Below are 23,628 nucleotides of genomic sequence, written 5' to 3'. Positions count from 1 at the left end.
TAATTTCTGCGGGGGGAGCCAGTTCAGGTTCCCGTTCTTCATTCATGGGTGCAAGCCAGCTGCCACACAGGACCCCACTGAATTCAAGGAGTCTGCTTCTGCAGAGCAAGTTTGGGGCCTTGCCTGGGAACATGCAAGATGAAAATGGCTAGAGTAATTTAGGTCTAGATTATGCCAACTGGCAGTATCTTTGGTTAAAATTAAACTTGTATTGATTTTTGGCTTAGTGAGTTGGTGTTTTAACTATTCATTAAATGTTGATAAATGTATGTGGTCTCAGCACATGCTTAGTGAGACATTTAAAAATTATTTCACATCAAATTAACAAAGGAAAAGTTATAACGGGGAGCTATCGTTCTAGCTGTTTACATTTAAAACTTGCATTTGAGTTGTCTTTAGGAGTTGTATTTTTGCAGGCAGGTGCTGCTACTAATGCTATACTTATCCATTAGATAAATGATTAACTGGAGGGGAGAGTTAGAAAGTGCCTGTTTTGTATTCTTGCTTTATTGCATCTAATATTTCTGAGACTATTGTTTGGTGTTGCTAGGTAGTAAAATAATGGCTTCTTGCATTGTTTTGCAGAATTACTAACACTTTACATGATTTAAGCACTTGGAGACAGCTTTCCAATCACCTAAAAAAAGGGGAAATGGAGGAAGATGTGACTTTAGAAACTGAAACTGAGAAAGAAAAAGTTGGATCAAATGCTGCTCCCAAGATCAACCGCCAGATTTCAGTTAGTGAGTTTTCCTGCCACTGCTGTTATGATATTCTGGTGAATCCCACTACCTTGAACTGTGGACATAGTTTCTGTAGACACTGCTTAGCCTTCTGGTGGTTGTCTTCTAAAAAGAATGAATGTCCAGAATGCAGAGAAAAATGGGAAGGATTCCCCAAGGTCAACATCCTCCTCAGGTGATTTTAATATATTTTTTTTCTGGATTTCCTAAAGTAAAGAGATGTGCATATATCCTTTTTGTTGAGTTACTTGCTGCAGCTTTTCAAAACTTCTCTGTCTGAGTTTTCTTATAGTCGTCTTAAAACTTTCAGTCCCTCATACTTGGTAATTGTTCTGAACTGTTCACATATTCATTTCCGAGTGGAGCTCTGAACTTTCTTCCCTTTTTAGATTGTTTAATTTCTTTGAGGGGGGGCTAACCTTAAAGTAATAGTTACCTTTTTAAAACATACCTACTGTATTCTCTTGCATACAACATGCCCCCAGATAAGACACACAGCTTGTTTTTTGGAAGGTAGAATATAGGGGGGGAAAAGATATGTTCATGAGGCATGGCTAACTGTGTGGTGTAGAGTGAGTCCTTTGAGAAACACAGAATATCTATGAAATGTGCATCCCAGGAGATAGCCTGGGCGAAGCACCAGGAACTTCGAGGACTAGGCCCCAGATCCTTGTAAGGACAGTAGCAAAACGGTTACAACTTTACTGTAAACAGTTCTTTATAGAAGTTCCTGTAAATAATCAAGTAAGGTCTCAACACCACAAGCTTCATCAAAATGCTATAAACTTCATAAAGCCCTGAGGCATCTCAGTTCCAGATTCAGGTACAACCTACAGTGCTCAGCCTTAGTGTGGCTGTAAGACCCTTTGCCTTTTCTATTTCAGCCATCTTGGCAGCATTTTAGCACAGTGCTTGCTTCTATCCCTCTATGCTTATATTCCAGCTAAGAAAAATCAAATTCCCTGCTTAAGATATGCATCTATTTTGGAGGGCTGATTTGGGGAAGAGAGGGGGACATTTGGTGTGTGAGCAAATATGGTGATTGATCTTTTCAGAAATAATCTGGTTTTGGAACAATCAGTATTAAAAGTGGGTGGGCCTATACGAGGTGCTTCAACCGTGATGATAGACTAATTCTACTGTGCATTAGCATAGTGGGAAAAACCCGTGCTAACGTGCAGTAGATTTAGCCTACTGCACATTAACATCACAAAAAGGCCATCTGCAGTAGCACCGATTACATCACATTAAGTTAGTATCTGTTGTTACAGGTACTAAACTTAATGTGTCGTAATTACAGCACATTAATGAACATGTAGGTGTGCCCAGCAGGTTCTTAAGATTCTTGGGGAGAAATTTTTGTCTTGAAATAGAACAGAGCTAAATATTCATGTTTATGTCAGTGTCTTGAATTGTATTTATGTTTTGGTACTTCGTTTTCAAAATTAAAATTGTCTGAGATGTATTACATTTATTTTTTTGATAGAAGTTTTGCTGCTGAGATTGGTCTATAACTGCTCAAAACCTGTTAGGAGTCCTCTAAAAAAGTATATCCCAACTGTCTAAATGTAGTAGTGTGCATTTCTTTAAAAATTTGTTTAAAGTTTTTTGCTTTGTATTCCTGTATATCAGCGCTAGCTTGACTTTAACCATTATTTGTGAAATGCTTGTATTAGTGTTTAATCATTGCTTATTTCCAAAGCTTTTTTCCTTCCAAATTTACCCTCTTGAAGAAGTGAGGAAAACATGGTTCTAGAAAAGAGTTCAGTCAACTTATCACAAAGTGGCTGATAAGTACTCATTTTTTTTCTAGGGATGCTATTGAAAAGCTGTTTCCTGATGTCACTAAACAGAGAAAAGAAGACATTCAGCAAAATAGTGAGATAGCTCGCAGTCTAACAGCCTTTCAGAAATATGGGAATGATCAGATTCCTACAGCAGCAAATGCAGGAAGAACTAATCCTCGAGGAGGGGGCTTTTTCTCAGGAGTTCTGACAGCTTTAACCTGTGTGGCAGTAAGTATCTCATATTCTATTTCCAAATATGGGAAAACAATAGTCTCAGTTTAAAGGGTATAAATTATGATTTTGGTTCAGCATTTGTTTGCTGGAACTCCTACACAACTTTTTGGGGACAAGTGGGCATTGGTACTGGCTGTTCTTGGTCAGCAAGCAGAGGTGATAAACCTTGGGTGAACTTGCAATAGGTGGTGTTTTGTTGCTTTTCATTGAAGAGGAAACTTAAGGCAGAACTCTTATTTTGTAGCTAATGTATACATTATACTTTTAAAAGATTTCTTGGCCATTTTGCAGGTGGTTTTATTAGTTTATCACTGGAGCAGCAGAGAATTTGAAGATGATCTTCTTGTCCACAAGCCTGTTGCTAAATGGACTACTGGGGAGGTGATTCTTTGGCTGGAACAGCTGGGTCCATGGGCTTCCCATTACAAGGAGAGATTTGTATTGGAGAGGGTGAATGGAAGGTGAGAAATACAGTCTTAGCTCTTAGCCATAACCACAGCAGTCGGTTCAGCAATTTAATTTCCACACTTCTAGGTCTGCATTGTGGCCTACAACACTGGGTTACAAGGAGGCAAAATCTTTTTTTTTACTTCAGATATTTACAGATGTGTGCATTTTGGAGTGCTCCAAATTTTTCTTCAAATTCGGAGTGCTTCAGTGCCATGCAAAAGCATGGCTGTCCCCTGCATTCCCCAACCAAAGCACTTCAGATTCATTGTGATGGCAGGCAGTGGCAGTGCTGTTAAGTGCTGTGTGCAAAAAGGGGTTGCTTGGGGCATCCAGCAGCCTACATTGTTCCAGCTGTGGCAGGGAGTGGAATGGACTGGAGAGTAGAGTGAGCATCCAGGAGCCTCCAAAGCCAGAGACTTATGGAAGGAACCCATCTCTCTGAGTCTCCTCTGGTTCCTGCTCTAAGACTTGTTTGCATCTTGCATTAAACAGTCACAGTTAAACCATTTAACTGACAATCATGTATTTATATTGGCCACCTCTAGGTATCAAAAGGCAGGTTTTGTTCCTTTTTGTGATTTTAAAATTGTTCATCAGATACAGGGATAAAGTAAAGCAAAATCTTAATGTCAAGCTTCTCAGTGAATACAAGACAATGTAAAGTGTGTAAGATTTGCATGAGTGGTGTGGGTAAAAGCATTTTGGTATTAATGCTATCATCTTTTGTAATTATATGCAGAGACTAGATATCAGGTTATTAATTGTTTAAAGTAGAAGTGATCTGTCAATATTTACCTTTTCACATTTTTTTTTTGTAGACTACTCCTTACACTAACAGACGAGGAGCTCACAAAGGCTCCTTATAATATCCAGAACAATAGCCATAGAAAAGCTATTCTAATGGAACTGGAACATGTCAAAACATTAGGAGTTAAACCACCACAGAACCTATGGGAATACAAGGTAGATTTTGTAAAACAGAAGCCTTATTGTCTGGAGTAGATATTTTAACAAATCTTTAAGAAAAGTAAATGCATGCATAATTTTAAAGAAGTTCTAAATGTGCACACGAGGGCCAGTGTACATGAAAGGAATATATGAAATATTCTGCTCTGTGGTGTGAAGTAGTATTCAGTAGTAAAGAGTACTGTTCTATGATGCATAACTAAAGTCTAGAAAATACAAAACTCGGAAGATTTCAAAGCAGGGTGGGATATAATTTGGGTAAAAACTGCTTAGTGTAACATTTTGTGTATAGGTCAGTGTTGTAAATGATGATCTCAATTATAATTGTGTGAAGTCTTTATTTAAAAAATAAAAACGCTCACTGGAAAAGTCTAAGCCTCCTGTCCTTGTGTCCCCACCATAGGTTTGTTTCATTCATTACTAATCTTTTGTTTATATTTCAGGCAGTAAATCCAGGAAAATCATTGTTTTTGCTGTATGCACTGAAGAGCTCTCCAAGACTTAGTCTGTTGTATCTATACTTGTTTGATTACACTGAAACATTTCTACCTTTCATCCATACAATATGTCCTGTGCAAGAAGATGAACATGAAGATATCATCACAAAACTATTAGTAGGTGTTCAAAGTATTTAACTATTGTTTATCTGTAGTTTACATTGTAGGTTAGATTAACAGTTCAAAGATTCATAGCATTCCTCTTTATTTTCTTATATTCTTTTTTTTTTCTTGAGATGTGGAGACCAGAACTGTACACAGTATTCAAGATGTGGGTACACCATGGATTTGTATGATGGCATTCTCTGTTTTGTTTTCAAATCTCCTCTTAACGATGCTCAGCACTTTATTGGTTTTTTTGGTCACTGTTGCACATTGAGCCCATGCTACTTGTAGAAATACCTACAGGTGACTCCAATGTATCTTTTCTTGAGTTGTAACAGCTAGTTCAGGACCCAACATTGTGTATATATAGTTAAGGGTTTTTTTTCCCCACATGCCAAGATTGGCCAACACTTCCAATAAGTGACTTTCTGTTTAATTGGTTACAACTTTGCCAACTTAAGTCCTCCTGATTTGAAATTGTCTATACTTCTTATCCCTCAAGATGTTTTTTCAAAAGTGTAATCCCAATTTGCACTGAATGAGAGTTTTTCTTTATTATCCATTGTGTGATTATGTAGATTTCACTGCTTTTTAAACATTTGGTTGTAGATTCTTTAGAAGGAATTCTAAAACTTGTGATTATCCTCATTTAAAAATATCAATCTTAATCAGGATTAGTGAACTCCCTGCAATAAGGGCACTATGGTGATAGATGTACACGTTTAAATGTCACACATGTTGATTATACTCTTACACACATGCCTTTAGTTTTCCTATTAAAAAGCTCCTGGTTGTTTTATTTAAGCTTAGAAAAATATCTTGCTTTGTCAAGTATAACTGAAAGTGAGAAAAAGATTTCCTTTATAGCTTCACCCCCCAAAAAATTATCTAAGGGGAAAGGAAAGCATGACTAACTCTAATTTAGAAGAAAAATATATTTTAAAATTGTAGATTATTTGAAATCATGGCACTAATATAATGTAGTTAAAATATTTTAACTAATACTTAACAAAAGTTTTTAAGAAGGGAAGCTACTGAGCCAGTGTTTGAAGTGCCAGACCAGACTTGGACAGTAGTAGCTTTTTCATCTGGGGCAGAGTGATATCTTTATTTTAGTTGAAGTTGTTTTCTCTTACAAATTTTCCTGATTTTTTTTTTTTTTTTTTTTTCTCTCAAAGAATAAAAACCAAGATGTTTGAGAGCTACAAATTCTAAAATCTTGAAAGATGCTGACAAGCAATAATTGGTACAATTCATAAATGCTTCCTTTGTCTAATAATCCATAGGTTTTAAAAAGCAAAATGTTTATTGAATAATAATTTTCTTTAGCATCAAGTATATTTTAAACTAATTCTGTGTTAACTAATTTGTAAACTTCTTATGCACTTCCACTTCTCCAAATGTTGCTGGACGCATCACAAGAAAATATTTGCCTCATAAATAGGAGTTTCATCATTCACCACTTTCTCAAAAATGTAAATGAAGACTCTAAATAGGTGCAGTATATATGGAAATAGTGTCATATCTAGCAAAAACTCCTAAAATATTAGCAGTCAGAAATGCACTAGTGTGTTTTTATTCTTTTTTTGTTTATTTAACTTAAACAGTCCTAAAACAAGATTCAATCTTTACTTTTTATTGTATTTAAAGTGGAGAACAGAACCTTTACTTAAAATCGTAAATCTTTATCAAATAATTCTGGTGGGATATCTGCCCAATACCAAGGTATATGTCATAGAAAAAGGACAGTTTTTTCTCTAAACAACAGTAGGCCTTTGGAATAGCCAGAGCCACTCCCAGTTAAGGTTATATTTTCATTGTCCCTTTTCATTTCTTGAAGCAGAAAAAGATCTCCAAATTGACTAGAATTTTTGAGCTGCTCAGGCAAGCTACCCTAAGATTGGGGCCTGGGGGGAAAAAAAAGGGTGGTTACATATGAAAATAATTCCTATGTCCCAATTCTGAGAACAGTCTTCTGCTAGTTCATGTCAGTCATATGATACTTTGTGCAGCCGTGTTGAAGGTACAGGTCTAGTTACTACCCTGCCTATTCCTGTCACCCTGCCCTTGTTCTCCAACTTTGTGCAGAAGAACTGTCATTGACTGGGTTATGCCATTGGTCTGCTTAGCCCACTATCTTACACAACCCCCCACAGTAGAAGTTCTCGACCTTTTGTAGATTCATGATATCCCTCTAAACTTTTTTAAAATTTAGCAACATTCCCAATTGAGAACCACTTTTATGCTGCGCTAACTTACCTCAGTGTTTCTCAACTGGAGTGCTGATGTTACTGCAACCAGGTAGAACTGCCCTATGCACCTCTTACCAGTAGGAGCATGGTGGGATCAGACTGGGAGAGCCAGCAGCAAGAGTAGGTGTACCTGACTGCTTTAGCTTTATCTGGCTGCACACTGAGGTGCACAGGGAAGTTCCACCTGGCTGCAGCAGCCCAGAGCAACATGCTGCAGCACCCCAGTTGAGAACCACTGCCGTACTACCTTAGCTTGGTGCATGGTTCAGTTCAGAAGGAATGTTTGGTGAACTTGCTCCTGAACTATATAGCAAGCCTGTACTAAAACATGCCAGTGGTAGTTTGGATTTTTTTTTAAATCCAGAGGCTTAAACATCTACATTTTGATGTTAATGGGGGGGACTGAATACCACCTTTGCAGGATGCTATTTCTAAAGGTGCTGACCCATGAGCAAACCTGTGGTCAAACTTCAGGTCCCTGGTCCAAAGAATTTATGGGCTCAATCTTTGTTGGTAATCCACTTCCCTCCCTCTCCCCAACCCCCAACACACAACTTCAGCCTAAAAATGGTTAAAAAAGAAATGAGGTAGATGTCAGTAGTAGTAATTTTTTCTAGCAATGCAGTATTTTTCTCACATACAGGACAAATGCTTTCCTCCAAAATCAGCCACTCAAAAGCAGGGTGTGTTTTTTAAGCAGGGAGTTTGCTTGGAAAGAAGCCTGGAAACACTGTGCATACTTTGCAGCTGCCAAGATGGTGGAGCCTGGTGTTAGCCCTCTCACATAACCATACCTATCGGCTGAGCAGTGTAGCTTGTGCCCAAAGCAGCAGATGAGCTGCCAGTAGTATTTTCATGAGGCTTGTAATGTGGAAACAACGCTTTATTTACACAACTTACATAAAGAACTACTTAAAGAACTAACAGTCTTGTTACTGGCCTTGGATGGATCTGGGACTTGACCTTGTGTGCAGTAGGGTAAGTCCTCCTGGGAGCATAGTGTCCAGGAAGTATGGCCTTCCAGGAGACTGTCTGGGTGAGGCAGCTCACATCAAGATTTTCCTGGTGCCATACTTCCTGGACACTGTATGTTCCTTGGGATACTTCGTCCTATGTCATACAGCGAGCTATGACTGTAAAAAATGCCCTACACTTTACCATCCAAAAACAAGGTATGTTTTATTTGGGGGATATGTCATATGTGAGAAAATAACAGTAACCTCATCACTTAACAAATAATTAATGGAGAGAAGTGCTTTCTAAAAAAACCAAAAACAATTTGTAGTTATAAAGCAACGAAAAGTGGACTAAACCAGTATTTTAACTGCTTGGTATGAAACTAATTTGTAGCTTTCTTTTTAATTTAGGACCGTACAGATCCTACTTGGAAACAGTGGAGAGAATTCATTGTTAAGTACTTACTTTTGCCATACCAATTAATAGCTGAATTTGCCTGGGATTGGCTTGAGGTGCACTACTGGACATCGAGATTTATAATAGTCAATGCCATGCTGCTCTCTGTTCTGGAATTATTTTCATTTTGGAAGCTCTGGTCAAGAAGGAAACTGAAGTAAGTCTCAAGTGTGTGACTGGAATAAGTATGTGCCTGGGATAAGTAACTTGACAGTTGCTTACTGAAAATAAATATGTTGAAATAACTCCACTAAAGTTTCCAAGTATAAAATCTGAATCTGCCTATACTTTAGTACCTGCAGTAGTACTAACTACATACTAAAGGTAGTTAGTAATGTAACCAGTATTTTTCCTAAAAGCACTTAAAATTAAATTCTAATCAGTAAAATACCTAATTCTGAGTACCACAGAGTTAGCTAATTCCTGTTAAGTTTTTTAGCTGTTTAATGCTCAAAGTGTTCCAGGTCAGGAGCTGCACTTTCTGGGAATCTGATTTAAATTGCTGGACAGTTTGTAAGAGTGCTAGGTGACTTATCACATTTAATTAAATAAACAGTGACAATATGCTATATGTTGCACTGATAGCTATTAAAAACAGAAGAAAAAGTCCTCTAGAAGTCAACGACTTCCACTCTAAGATGCTTCTCTTGGTCTCTTTCTCAGGACTATTCCTCATAGAATGTGGAGCCACTTCTGGAAAGTGTCTACCCAGGGACTTTTTGTTGCCATCTTTTGGCCCTTTATTCCACAGTTTGTCTGCAACTGTTTGTTTTACTGGGCTTTGTACTTTAATCCAATTATAAATATTGATCTTGTGGTAAAAGAAATAAGACGTCTGGAAACATAAGTGCAATGATCAATGTTAAAACTTTCTTCAGAAGTCAATATCTGAGCCATTTTGATGTCTGAAGTCTGACTTTTGAAAGAAAAATATTGCTTCTTTTCCTTAATGCAATGCGGAAAGTGCTGATTTTTGTTAATTAAAAAAATTGCCTTAAGGTAAGTCACTTTCATGCAGGGGGTACCATAACTATAAAGGTAGACTTTGTCTTATGTCGCTTTGCCATAATTGAGAAGGACATTATTCTTCTATGGGCTGGTTTAAAATAGCTAAAGACATGTTTTTGGTTAGGGGACTCAATTGTTTTCTACTCCAGTATCTGAGAAATCTATTTGTCATGTTCTTCGATAGGACCTTTACCCTCTACTCTCTAAGTTAGTGAGCTGTACTATTTATAACTTAACGTTCCCTTGGAGGTAGAGGGAACAGTGAGCTGAAGCTTACGTATGACAGAGTGAGCTACTGATTTCATTAATGGGTCCAATATTGAAGTATATCAGGCTTAGACTCGGTTTCACATACTAAGATGCTATAGTCAAATGCACAAATCTGTCATAGTGTTTATTCAGTTATTTCTTCTGTTTCAGCCATAGACAACAGAAAGGGTTTTCTTTGCATTCCAAATCTTTTAATTAAGCTATAGTATTCAGGCATGCTAAATTTCATCAAGAGCTGACTTAATTTCTGAAACAACTTTGGAGAGAAAGCACTATCAAATAAACTAAATTCAGGTACTACCATTTGAATATTAATTTGGTAAAGTGACCTAACACTGTAAACTCTTCCTAGTGTGATCTGCTGATGTATTTTCTGTAAATACTGAATTAAAAGTGATTTTTGTATAAACAAGAGATTTATCATTTGATGTTTGAGTGAAACAAAAGTAACTTTCATTTTAAAATGCTATGAATTGCATCTTGGTGACTTTTTTCCATTTGTATCATATGAACACTTTTTAAAAATTAGATAAAAAATAAAGATGTTTTCTAAAGCTTAGTCCTCTTTCCTTTTGCCCAAACCCTATGTTGCAGGGCACTGGGGTGTGCCTGCTCCTTTAAGGCAGGGGTTGTCAGTGTGAGTACACATACCTCTGGGGGTATTTTGGAAGGCTGCTATCCCACGCGGCTGCCTTGCAGGGCCTCATAGGCACCGTGCTGCCGCTGCTCTGCTACTTGCTATACTCCCCCAGGGGTACACTTACTAAAAAAGGTTGAAAACCTGTGCTTTAAGAGAGCAAGCAGCCTGAGGGGCCACTTGCAGGTGACATAGGGAGCTAATTAGAGACTCACCTGATAGGAAAAGGGCTCATGCCTGAGCTATATAAGCCACAACTGCCAGGAAGAGACTGCCTAACCAGGGCAGGTATTGGAAGTGAGGAGCTTCTGGCAGCAGAGCAGCAGGGCTCCCAAAGGGACTTGAACTTTGGTAAATAACCCTGCCAGTGCAAGTGGGAACAGGCAAGTCACCTGGGCAGAGGAAGACTGAGTTTTACAGGCTAGTGGACTTTGTTTTAGGCTAAACCCAGAGTGAGTTTGGGGTCTCTGCCAGAGAGTGGAGATGCTTTGGCGTTTTTTTATTTAAGGGATTGGGGTGGGGGGGACAGACGTTATCCTTGACCACTGCTCTGGCAGGCTCAGGGGTGACTTAGAGAACCAGTAACACAGGAACCCACAGTTGAGAGAGTGCAGCCCAGTGGGGGATGCAGAAACCTAGGGCAAGGCTGAGACCCGGATTAGAGTCCTAAAGGCCCAATGGGGATAGGTCGGACTCCAAGAGCCCAGAGAAGGGGCTGCATGGAGGACCAGGGGTCTGAGACCCAGAGAAGGGGCTGCATGTGGAACAGGTTCAGGTCCTGTAGCCTCTCCTTGCAGGGCCTGCCCTGCTGCCCCCGATCGTGCGAATGGCCCTCCTCTGGACCCTCTCTATGCTGTCCACATCCCTCATGAAGTGCAGCACCCAGAACTGGACGAAGTACTCTAACTGCAGCCTGACCAATGTTGCACAGAGGGGGAGGATCACTTCCTTGGACCTGCTCGTGATGCATCTATGGATGCATGACAGTGTGGTTAGCCTTCCTGACCACGTCCCCACATTGGCGGCCCATGTTCATCTTGGAATCAATAGTGACTCCAAGCCCGCCTCTGTGCTGATGAAAAGGGGTCCCCCAGCCTGTAGGTATGCTGCTGGTTCTTCCTCCCCAGGTGCAACACCTTGCACTTGTCTGTATTGAAACCCATCCTATTCTCATCTGCCCACCTCTGTAACCTGTCAAGATCTAGTTGTAGCCTGTCCCTCTCCTCTAGCATGCTCACTTCTCCCCACATCTCGGTGTCATCTGCGAACTTGAACAAGGAGCTTTTCACCAATGAAGATATTGAACAGTACAGGCCCGAGGACCGAGCCCTGGGGAACCCCACTACCCACATCCTTCCAGGTTGAAAATGACCGGTCCACCACCACTCTGGGTGCGGCCCTCCAGCCAATTGGCGACCCATCTGACTCTGTAGGCGTCGACACCACAGACACCTAATTTTTTAATGAGGATGGGGTGAGAGAGAGTGTTGAAGGCCTTCCTAAAGTCCAGGAAGATTATGTCCACTGTGACACCTGTGTCCAAGGCTTTTGTGACCTGTTCATAGAAGGCCACCAGGTTGGCCTGACAGGACCTGCCTCTAATGAACCCATGTTGATTGCCCTTAAGCATAAACTCCCCTACTGGCCCCTCGCAGATGTGCTCCTGAATCATTTTCTCAAAGAGCTTCCCCAGGACCAAGGTAAGACTAACGGGCCTATAGCTTCCTGGGTCCTCTTTCCACCCAGCAGCAAGGCCTGCCCAGTCCTGCCCCCCCAAGCAAAAACCCCTGCCTAGCCGAGGCTTCTGGTCTGGGGCCATGGGGCTGTTCCTGCTTCCCTGTGTCAAAGGGAAATGCAGCCTTTAACAGCTTGCCAAAACTCAGTAAGTGACCCTCCGCCGAAATAACTGCCCTTCCCTTTACTAGATCCCTATGTCTTATCTTGGGAATGTGAGCATGATAAAGCAATATAGCTGACAAAACTGCTTGTGGTGAACAAAGTAATAAAACTGGCACTTGAAGCAGAGGAACCATCAGGTTAACCTTCTGCTGCTTCTTGAGGTGGTATAATTTTAGTGTATTAGAAACATCTGGTAAAATTATATTCAATAGTCAGTTGTCAAAAGTTGCTACTCTGCTATTATAACTTGAACCACTAGACTTGTTTTTAACCTATGCTTTATAATAAGTAGATACAGGCATTAGTATCATTGAGAAAAAGAATGACCACCACTAGCCAAAGGAAAGTTTGTTGTTCAAAAACATATACAGTTGTATTCAATATTAGTATGGTAACAGTACACTAATCTTTACATTTAGGTTGTCTCTCACCACATTTGAAGTCTGGCCAGAAAATATATTTTGAATTATAAGGGGCTTTAGCAAAACACTTAGCAGCCTCACTGTCACATTCGCACATCATTTCTTGACATTCGTCCTCTGAGTCTGGAAGAGAATGAAAACAATTTTAATGAGGTGAAATAATTGCAGGGCATCAAATGTTCAGAAAATTGTTCTGAGTTGTATCAGTTTTTAACAAGGAAATGATTTCTTTCCTCTTCTCATCTTTAAGAGTTAAAGTGAAATATTTACTATACTTAATCTAAATCAATGTTCTCCCCAATCTGATAGGCTGTCCTGAACACCAGCTGATAAGAATAACCTGACAGATAAGTTATTTTGGAAGGAATGATGACAATGACATAAGATAGTTTAGCACAAAATATCATCAATGCAGAGGCACCAAGAACCTTTTAGTAGTAACTTTAAACAGATGAGGACAGAGGGGGAATAGCTTTAACAAATATTAAATGATTCTGATTGTATAGAGAAGTGTGCATGATGGCTGCGTACAACAGTAATGACATTAATAAGACATGATGATGAAGTGATGTAAAACTGAAAAAAAAAAAGATTTTATTTCTCTTCCTGCCCAAATACTTTGTCTAAATATATTGAGAAAATCTTTTTATCCTATGTGGTATTAGACTAGTGTTTCTTTCATTTCTAAACTTATTACTTTGCCCTATTAGTCACATCTGAATAACAAAGTTTTATTTCCCATATTTCATATTTTTTCTGGCTCTCCATCAACTTTTTTAGCTGAGGGAAAACTGTGACTCTTCAGAGAAGGAAATTTGAACAGTATAAATTGGTTCCATTCTTCCTCTTGGAGGTATGTTAAGGCCTAGGATCAGAAGCTCTAATACTCCGTGCATTTGAAGAATTTGTATAAGGAGCATTTTTGTTAAACAACTGTTCTTCTTTATATGTATATTTTAACCTATGAATCCTACTGGCTTCCAGCTCCAAGTTCTGTAAAACACTGCGCACTAGGTCTGTGCAAGTAAACAGCTATTCGATCCGGCTTCAGATCTGGATGCTTTGGATGTCAGGGATCTGATCTGGAGCTCCAGACCGGGTTCCCGCTTCGATCCGGCTGAAGCAGCTCTGGAGCTTCGGAGCCACCTCGGAGATCCGGCCGTATGGTATAATGGGGAATCAATGAAATATCTATAACTTTGTTGTTTTTTTTCTTATTTAGATGAAACTTGCAGGGGTGGTAGCCTCTGCTGAGAGCATGAAGCCTGCAAAGTTTCAAGATTGGTGCAGGGGTTCGGGGAGAACTGCACCCCTAATTCTTGGAAGGAAAACTCATGTCATGTCTATGTGTTACACCACAGGGGGGTGGAAACTGCAGGGGGGGGTAACCCCTGATGAGGCCACAAAGTCTGCCAAGTTTCAAGAAGATCAGTGCCGGGGTTTGGGGGGAACTGCACCTTAAGCTGCTGACAGGCAAAACTCATGATATAGATGACCATGTGTGTGTTAAGGCGCAGTGGGCTGAAAATTGCAGGGTTGGTGGCCCCTGCTGAGGCCATGAAGCCTCCCAGCTGTCAAGGAACTAGGTGCAGGGGGAGTCTGGCTTCTGGGGCCCTGCACCTCTGGCTGCTGACAGGCAAAACTTGTGACATGGGTGACACTGTGTTAAGGCGCAGTGGCGTGAAAGCTGCAAGCCTGCTAGCCCCTGCTGAGGCTACGAAGCCTGCCAGCTGTCAAGGAGATAGGTGCAGGGGGGTTCTGGGGCCCTACGCCCCCAGCTGCTGACAGACAAAACTCGTGACATGGGTGCTTGTGCAACTGATTGCGTCTGTCTTGGGGCAGTTGATTGTCTGTATGGATTCTTTCCTCTCTTTAGTCTATGGTTTTGTAGGTGTTAATCCAAGCTCGTTATGTAGTAGCTAGGTACTGTGTAGAGCTGATCCCTGAGTGAATCATGATTAATTGGTAACTGGTAACACAGTAGCTTAGCAGCCAGGCCTGCAGTAGTGTGTCATCGTGTGTCTCCTCCTCCCCCCATGTCCCAAGACAGACACAGTTGCACAAGCACCCATGTCATGAGCTTTGTCTGTCAGCAGCTAGGGGTGCACGGCCCCAGAACCCAGAAGCCCCTGCACCTATCTCCTTGACAGCTGGCAGGCTTCATGGCTGCAGCAGGGGCGAGCAGGGCCGCAGCTTTCACGCTTTCACCCTGCTGCACCTTAACACACACAGGGTCACCCATGTCACGAGTTTTGCTTGTCCGCAGCTTGAGGTGCAGTTTCCCCCAAACCCCTGCACTTATATCCTTGAAACTTAGCAGGCTTTGTGGCCTCAGTGTGGCTGTAGAGCAGTGGGGGCCAACCTTTTCAGCAGGCATGCCACAAATTAGCCCAGCACACTCTACGTGGCACTCTGATTCCCTTCCCCTACCTGATCTGCTGTTCTGTGTTCTGCTTTCTTCCCTGTGTTCCCTGCCCAATTTGCTATTTTGCTTTGCTTTCTGCCCTATCTGCCAGCGTGCTGTCTGTCCTTTCTCTGAGCTGCCACATGCCATGCAGACAGAGGCCATCAAAGCCACTTTGTGGCACTCATGCTATAGGTTGGCCACCCTTGCTCTAGAATGTAACAAAGAGTGGCGGGGAGGGGATGGGGAGTGGTTGTGTGTGGGGGGGGTGGAGATGATTAATTGCTTCATCGAAAGAGCATTTGATATACATCAATACTAAACTAGCATTTGCTTCATATGCTCATAATTAGCACTGGGGAGGGAATTATCCCCAACTGTCATAGAGGGATTTTCTGGCAAAACTATATACATACAATTTATTTTGGCAAAAATTCTTCAGTTTTTCATTCGGAAAAAGTGGCATAAATTATACTGTCAAAACTGCTGCTGCTGCCACGATATAAGCTGCCCTTGCTTTAGGGCTTTGGTAGTAGATCAGCAGAAAATCTTTATATGGGGTCCCTCACTTCAAAGCTATGCTTAACTTGAATCTCTGAAGGAAAAACTTCAGGATAAATAGTAACAGATTTTGAGAGAATTACAGGTATAAATAAGTAGCAAATGAAGATGGCAGGTGGCTAAATAGTGATTTTAACATTGAATGCTCACTGTTAATGGCAGTAGATCTAAATAAGAAATAAGTACTCACCACACACAGCAGACTTATCATTGCATTCCCAGTCATAGCGCCCTGTCTTAGGTTGGCAGCCTGCTTGCTCTGCTTTACTATAACAGCAATCATGCTTAAAGCAACACCTGAGAGCAACAAAAAATGGACTTGTCAAATGTTGTTGCACAAGGTAAATGCAGTCATGTTACCTGTAGTACTTAAAGTAGGACCTAATGTTCTGATGCGAAAAATCCTTTGATTTTATAAATTGCTGACAGTTGTCTTTTACACTCCCTACAGTTAAAAAATGCTTGATTGTTCCATAGCAGCTTTTATTTAAAAATCTTGAAGCACTACAGTCTAACCTGCCCATCACCCTTGTGATATAGATGATTATTCCTATATACTTTGAAAGTAGAGAAGTAAGTTACAGAAATATTAGGGGTGCCTATACACATGCTGTGGGGGGGAGGTATTCCTGGAGAGCCGCTCTAATTAAATCGCCTCACCATCATGTATATTAAGCCCTTGCAGGTTTAAAATGGCCATGGGACACTTATTTAAACCTCATTCAATGAGGTTTAGATAAAGCACCCCAGCAGCCATTTTTAAATGCATGGGAACTTAGTGAATCCATGCTGGAGCATTCTAATTAGACCAGGAGCGGGCAATTACTTCAGGTGGAGGGCTGCTTACTGAGATGGCAAGCCATCAAGCGCCACATGACAGGCAGCCAGGAGCAGATAAATATTAATTTTCTAAATTTTTTAGGGGCCCCACGGGCCAGACAGAACGGCCTGGTGGGCCACATCTGGCCTGTGGGCCACATTTTGCCCACCCCTGAATTAGAACAAACCAGCACGTTTATAGGCAACCTAGGTTACTTGTCCATAGTTTCACAGGTAGAGATAGGTGGGCAAAAAACATAGTCTAGAAAGTCACTGTTCTTAGACCACATTATTTCCCAGGGCTAGAGAATCTACTGTTTCCACATTTATATAAATTTTATGAAATATAAATATGTCTGTACCTATGCACTGGTACAGGCTGGGGAATGACTGGCTAAGCTGTGACTCTGGAGAAAAAGACCTGGGGTTACAGTAGACAATAAACTGAATATGAACCAACAGTGTGCTCTTGCTACCAAGAAGGATAATGGCATCCTGGGCTGCATTGGTAAGAGTGTCGCCAGCAGATTGAGGGAAGTGATTCTTCCCCTCTATTCAGCACTGGCAGGGCCACATCTGGAGTATTGTGTTCAGTTTTGGGCCCCCATTACAGAAAGGATGTGAATGAGTTGGAGAGAGTCCTGCAGAAGGCAGCAAAAATGGTTAGAGGGCTGGGGCACATGACTTCTGAGGACAGGCTGAGGGAACTGGGCTTATTTAGTCTGGACAAGAGAAGACCAAGGAGGGATTCAATAGCAGCCTTCAACTACATGAAGGGTGGTTCCAAAGAGGATGAAGCTAGACCAGAGATCTATTTTGGGTGGAGGGCCGCTTACCAAGTTTTGACAAGCTGTTGAGGGCCACATGGGTAGTCCCGCCCCTTGACAGGTGCCCCACCCCCTGTTCACGATCTTGGGACCAGAAGTCCCTAACCTCTGACCTTTGCCACTTGAAGTCCCTCCCCTTGCCCCTGGAAGTACTCCTTTGGAGAAGAGAGTTAACCATCTTAGGGGGAAAACACCAAATTACATACTAAAAATCAAACACTCATAATAATATATTTTAATTTAATTTAAAAATATATTTTTGTCCTGATTTGTGGGCATTTGTGGTGTATATACAGAAGTGATTGCATATGGGGGTTTGTGGGGTTGTGTGGATGTGTGTGGTTATGGAAGCCATGTAGTGCAGAGTGGGCAGGCCAGGAAGTGGGGAAAGCAGCGTGGGGGAGTGGAAATGAGCAGGAGTGTGGGTCTGTACCAATGTCCCAGTGCCAGTGCTGGCAGGGCCCAGAGTGGGGAGGTAGGAGCCTGGGGTGTGGGCTGGCAGGGGTCTGTGGAGCCAGGCTGGGCTACACCAGCAGGGAGAGGGGGGAGCTGGCCTGGCTCCATAGAGCCCTTCCAGCCAGGACCCCACGCTCCTGCCTCCCTGCTCTGGGCCCCGCTGGCACTGGCCCTGGGACACCGGCATGGGCCCCGCACTCCCGCCCAGCTGCCACTAGCTTCCATGCGGCTGCTCACTCCCAGTGCCCCTGCCCTAGCCCCATGGTACAGGAGGGCAGCAGCACGCAGCCCCAACCCAGTGCTTGTTGATGAGGAACAAGCTGGTGCTCAGCATGGAAAAAAAGCGCTCCCCCCTCCCCATGGCTGGCGCCCCGTGCTGCAGCTGCTCGGAGCCCACGGGGACTTTCCTGCCTCTCCACTGCCTCACTGGGGCAGTGGTGGTAATGGAGAGCAGACATAGGCAGTGGGCACATGGGAGCCAGCAGCAGACAGGAGGTGTCCCGGGGCCAGCATCAGCGGAGCTCAGAGCAAGGCAGCAGGAGCGCAGGATCCCAGCCAGCAGGGCTCTATGGAGCTGGGTGAGCTCCCCCTCTCCCTGCTGGTGCTGCCCAGCCCGGCTCCACAGACCCTTGCCAGCCCACACCCCGTGCTCCTACTGCCCCACTCTGGGCCCCGCTGGTGCTGGCCCCGGGACACCGGCATGGGCCCCACACTCCCACTCCTTGCTGTCCCCACTGCTGCTTTCCCGCCCACCTGCTGGCTCCCAGCTGCATGGCCGGAATGTGGGGCTCAGCAGGGGCCGGCCCAGCCCCAAGAACTGGGGTGATCCCTACAGTTCTCCTCTGCCTCCCCACCTCCTTCTTACCTGAATTTCCTGCGCTGACGCAGCCATGAACAGTCCCATGGTCCCAGACCAGCAGGGGCTAGCAGGGCCTAGCAGGGGCTTCTACCAGGGGGCCCGAGGCCGGGCTGGCCCTGCTGTTGCAGGTGCCTGCCGGGGCATCCCCTGGGTCTTACTGCCCCTGGCTCCTGTCACCTTTGACAGGAGCCAGGGGCAGATGAATATTAATTTTCTAAATTTTTTAGGGGCCCCATGGGTCAGATAGAATGGCCTGGCAGGCCATATCCAGTCCGCAGGCCGTATTTTGCCCACCTCTGAGCTAAACTGTTCTTAGCTGTGGCAGATGACAGAACCAAGGAACAATGGTCTCAAGTTGCAGCAAGGGAAGTTTAGGTCAGATAGTAGAAACAAACTCTCTCACAAGGAAAGCACTTAAACAGGTACCCAGAGAGTTTGTGGAATTGCCATGCTTGGAGGTTTTTAAGACTCAAGTAGACAAAGCTTTGGCTGGGATGATCTAGTTGGGGATGATCCTGCTTTGAGCAGTGGGGTTGGATTAGGTGACCTCCTGAGGTCTCTTCCAACCCTGATTTTCTATGATTCTATTTAGAAATAAGCCTTTTGTATTGGGTAATCTAAAATAGGCATTCTTCAGTGTTTACATCCTACCATTGCTTTTATAAAAGCAACAGAGGGCTTATCTCCATTTGAAAGTTTAATTTGGGTTGATATACAGGTTTTAGATTTTAAGCACAATAACCATTCCTGCACACTTTGTATAGATAGTCTTATTTCAGATTAAGAATCAGCTTTATCATCTTTCAGGACATTGTATATCTGCACCCTAATACAGTTTTAATTATAAGATTCAAATGTAAAGAACTAGCAGTAAAAGAACAAGAATTATTTTTTCCTTTGTTTAAAGGTCATGCAATTTCTAATTCCTATCCAAATTATGGATCAGAGTAAAGATGGTTCCTTCTGTCCTGTTTTTTATGAGTTATTTAGCCACAGAACCCATACCGCAAATAACTACCCATATCTTAAAAGCAGGAAGCTGGCTTGCTACCATGGGATCTTTATAGAATCTGAAAAAAAAATGCTCAGAAGAAAGAATTTTCAGACAGTGGGTACTCTATCATTACCTTAGCTTATGACCAAAAGTAAAAATCTTACTCTTCTATGTTCCCAGTTTAGTGATTAAAGTAGCAGTTGTATTTTACAAAATGTCATATTTCACATTCAAAGTTCTGAAATATCTAGCCAAATGATTAGAAAGCTTTGTGTACAATCATAGGAGTGGAATTTCTATGTAAGAGTTTAAAATGCAACTTACTGAAAAATTTCTTTAAATACAATTTGGAAAACTTCTGTTTTTCCTTGGGTTAGAGCAGGGGTGGGCAATTATTTCGAGTGGAGAGCCACTTACCGAGTCTTGGCAAGCTGTTGAGGGCCGCATTTTCCTCTCCAGCACACGGAAACAGGAACAGACCCATGGTCCCAGGCCAGAAGCGTCTGCTAGGCAGGGGTTTCTGGTTGGGGGAGCAGGGCTGGGCAGGCCTTGCTGCTGGGTCCTACCACCAGTTTCCTCTAGGCTCTACTGCCTCTGGGTCCTGTCATCTTTGACAGGCAGCTAGAAGCAAATAAATATTACTTTTCTAAATTTTTTAGGGGCCCCTGCGGGCCAGATAGAATGGCCTGGTGGGCTGGATCTGGCCCCCCGGGCCATATTTTGCCCACCCCTGGGTTAGAGTGTCTGTTAAACTACCAACAGCTCCATCCTGAGGTACAACATAAAATGGGGAAAATGCTATTAGGTTTCTAATAGCAGTGATAATCTCTGAAATTGATATTTTATAAGGATCCAAAATTTTTCCTTAACTCAACTGGGCAATACATTGCCTCTCTGATACTTAATATTGTTTAAATACACCAAATGGAATCTTACAGTAAATCATAATGCGGGATGGCTGATGTCTGGGTACTGAGATTCTAAACTACATGTATAACTGTTAATTTAAGCTTGCAAAACTTCCATTCCTGAATCCTCTATTTGGATGCTGGATATAATTGAAAACATTCACCTTTTGCCTGAAAGTTTTTGTGCTGATTTTTGTCTCTGTCTACAGCTTCCGGCTGTTTAGAAGATGATGACTAAGAGAATTAGTTTTCCTTTGTGAGAATATTGGTATGTTTCCTGGGATAACTCAAATGTAGTAGAACATTTAAAATGTCCTCAACAAATCTAGGATATGACCAAATGATGACAGAATTGAAGTTGTGAGTCTGTCCTATAAAGTTAGTGCATATTACTGAAGTCTTTAACTGAAAGCCAAGGAAGACTCGTGTAAAATCATATAGATCCACTGCAACAGATTGGTATCATTCCAAAACTTTGCCTTGCACACGGAGCTTCATTAACATGAGGTGGGAATATTTAAAACATGCTAATTTTTTACTCTGTCTTCAAGATAACTTTTCTTTTTGTCCATCTAATGATAAACTCAGCACTTAATCCTATAAGCTTGTTCTCTTACCAGTCTACTGCATCTCTAGGCCAGCCACGTCCTCCTAGACCACAATAACATCCATACCGTATATAGGAAATAGCACTGCGTCCTGTGCTGCATTTAACAACTCCAGCCAATTCAAAAATTCCTCTTCGATTCCTAGACTGAATTTTTCCCAAAGAACCATAAGCTGCAAGAAAAAAGAAGACACTTGTGTGTAATCATTCAGAGTATGTTTTCTTTGCTTCTTTCAAGTTCCAGTTATTTAAAAACGGTTATCAATGTTTACGGCTTTTTTACTTTATAGGAGGCAATAAAAATGGAAAGGAAGGAAATAATCTTTTTCACAAATTTCTTGGTAGGTAAAGTCTCTACTGAAATTCTTGTTCAGGTTAAACTTTCAGCTCTGCCGTAGACTTCCTGTGTAATGTTAGATAAATGAGCCATGTCCACCTAAACTCCAGTTAACGATGCTGAAATTGTGAGGTTCAGATTTCTTAGGGTGATATGTGTGTGTGTTTGTTTAATTATTATTTTTATTGAATCAATTGCATAGCAGAGATAGGCAAGCTTTTGAATGCAAGACTTTCTTCATGAGCTTTCTAATTTTCAGTGAAATCTGTAGGAGTCTAGGTACCTTAAATTACCCACCTTTGACAATCCGGTAGATGGATATCTACACCTTGGGAAAAATCAGGCCTTATCCTTTAAGGATATACATGCAATTATAGGTATTCATATGTTTTGTGCCACATCTGACCCTGTGCTGTGACCTGCTTTTCCCTGCTCCATGTCGGCTGGTTGGGGGTTTGTTTTTAAATATGTAACGAACTAGACTACAATGAATTTGTTGGTACTTACATGGTGCTGGGATGCATTCCAGGTTTCCCTGCACCATATGGTGGAGAACCCTTCTAGAAATTACTGTATTTTCTTGCATATAATCTGAACCTTCCTCCACCCACCAAAAACCCGGCTGGGGAAAACTGTGGTATGCATTATATGCAAAGAAGAGAGATCCCCACAGGTACAGAAATTTGGGGTTGGGGCAGACCTGGTGGCAATAATTGCTGTAGCTCTGGGAGCCACAGCTGTTATTGCTGCCATTCCTCCCCCTCCTACCAAATTTCTGGACCCATGGGGAGCCCCACTCCAGCTGTGCGCCAAATTGGGATGACAAGCAGAGTTGGTCTGCAGCCAGATTCGAAGTACTGGGTCCAACCCAGCAGACAGCATCACATGGTCTTGGACCCAGTGAGTAGCCTCCAACCCCAGAAACCCCACACCTCTGTTACTTACCCATGCTCCATGGTAAGGTTTTTGTTTCCCCCCTTCTTTTGGCATTCCAAAAATAGGGTGTGTGCTATGGTATGTTATGTGAGAAAATAAGTAGTCTGTGGACTTAACAGCCCTAAGGGTGGAAGTTTCAGTCTGAAATCACATGAAGCCTTGAAAGGGAGAAATTACAGCAGGGGTGGGCAAAATGCGGCCCAGGGGCCAGATGTGGCCCACCAGGCCCCTAAAAAATTTAGAAAATTAAAATTTATCTGCCTAGGGCTGCCCGTCATGCAACCCTTGATGGCTTGCCAAAACTCAGTAAGCAGCCCTCTGCCCAAAATAAATGCCCGCCCATGAATTACAGCTATTTGCTGTGTGAAAGCAGTGGCCCTGGCCAGACCGTATGTTGATCAGGTAGTCATCTCCTGGAGCTCATTGTTCATGCAGAGCTCGGGCAGGAACCCACACTGATGATAAGGCAGTGAATTCAGAGCTCACTGTCTGTGGCACCACTAAGGGGGGCTGTATCCACCCCACTCCTTGATCTACTGCTAGTAGTAACTGTATGTTATCCAGAAAGCACTACTACTTATTCTGTGTGGTTTGGTGCATCTAGCTGCCTTGCCAGCACTTCCTACACTTGTGTATGACACCAGGGTCTGAGAGGATTAGGCAGTTACATACTTGAAAAAGCTGGAAATGTTTCCCCCAAAATATGGTTATTGATGGAGTGCTTGTGATGAGATGGATATAAAGGGTCCTCTAAAATACTCCTGTAATGGCAAATGAAGCCATATCTTAAACAATGTAACACGAGACAGAACATTCATTCTTAGCATTTACAGAGTTGTGGTGGACAATTTGGAAGGCTGATGGCCAGATGACAGTCCCTTCAAAATAGCATGAATGTTAGCATTGTGAATGCTGTGGACAGCAACCTTTCCAAGCTGTGAGCCAGAACAACCGGGTTTCCAGCCCCAGTGCAGCTCCTCACTTGCTAGAAGCTGTACCCCCATCACAGTTAGAATGGGGAGAGGGTGAGATAGAAGTGGTAGCGATATGGATTCAGCTCCCAGCAGTCTGGCTCTGGTGCAGCTCTCCAGCTCTGGGACAGGCATGTGCAAAGTCGTGTCCTCCCCCCACTCCCTACCTTCTTACTGCTGGAACACTGCCAGAACCCCCTGGTTCCCTGGCTGGATCTGGCTTGTAGGTTGAATGGTTACCAAACCCTGATCTACAATATTTTATG

The 23,628-nt window shown here is 42.4% G+C and overlaps 2 protein-coding genes across 5 annotated transcripts in view; one reads left to right on the top strand and one right to left on the bottom strand.

The window, feature by feature from the left end:
* Positions 1-10,271, top strand: part of BFAR (bifunctional apoptosis regulator) — a 10,821-nt gene extending 550 nt beyond the window's left edge. For 3 of the 4 annotated variants that reach the window (XM_006015522.3, XM_006015523.3, XM_014519931.2), the window contains exons 2-8: positions 586-918; positions 2,557-2,758; positions 3,056-3,225; positions 4,033-4,177; positions 4,624-4,794; positions 8,402-8,604; positions 9,111-10,271. In XM_006015522.3, the coding sequence (XP_006015584.1) occupies positions 653-918; positions 2,557-2,758; positions 3,056-3,225; positions 4,033-4,177; positions 4,624-4,794; positions 8,402-8,604; positions 9,111-9,294 (1,341 nt within the window). In that variant the 5' untranslated portion in view covers positions 586-652 and the 3' untranslated portion in view covers positions 9,295-10,271. Of the gene's footprint in view, positions 1-44; positions 110-585; positions 919-2,556; positions 2,759-3,055; positions 3,226-4,032; positions 4,178-4,623; positions 4,795-8,401; positions 8,605-9,110 lie in introns of those variants that run through there. The other variant, XM_025203402.1, reaches the window with a different exon arrangement.
* Positions 10,272-12,617: 2,346 nt separating this feature from the next.
* The window catches only part of PLA2G10 (phospholipase A2 group X), a 14,162-nt gene continuing 3,151 nt past the window's right edge, over positions 12,618-23,628 (bottom strand). The window contains exons 2-4 of the mRNA XM_025203512.1: positions 21,129-21,291; positions 15,839-15,945; positions 12,618-12,806 (exon numbers count right to left, since the gene is read on the bottom strand). Of these exons, the coding sequence (XP_025059297.1) occupies positions 12,664-12,806; positions 15,839-15,945; positions 21,129-21,291 (413 nt within the window). The 3' untranslated portion in view covers positions 12,618-12,663. The remainder of the gene's footprint in view (positions 12,807-15,838; positions 15,946-21,128; positions 21,292-23,628) is intronic.

Source organism: Alligator sinensis, unplaced genomic scaffold, assembly GCF_000455745.1.
Source record: "Alligator sinensis unplaced genomic scaffold, ASM45574v1 scaffold73_1, whole genome shotgun sequence".
Taxonomy (NCBI): Eukaryota; Metazoa; Chordata; order Crocodylia; family Alligatoridae; genus Alligator; species Alligator sinensis.
The sequence above is the reverse complement of the archived record's forward strand: the minus strand, read 5'-3'. Positions and strand labels throughout refer to the sequence as shown.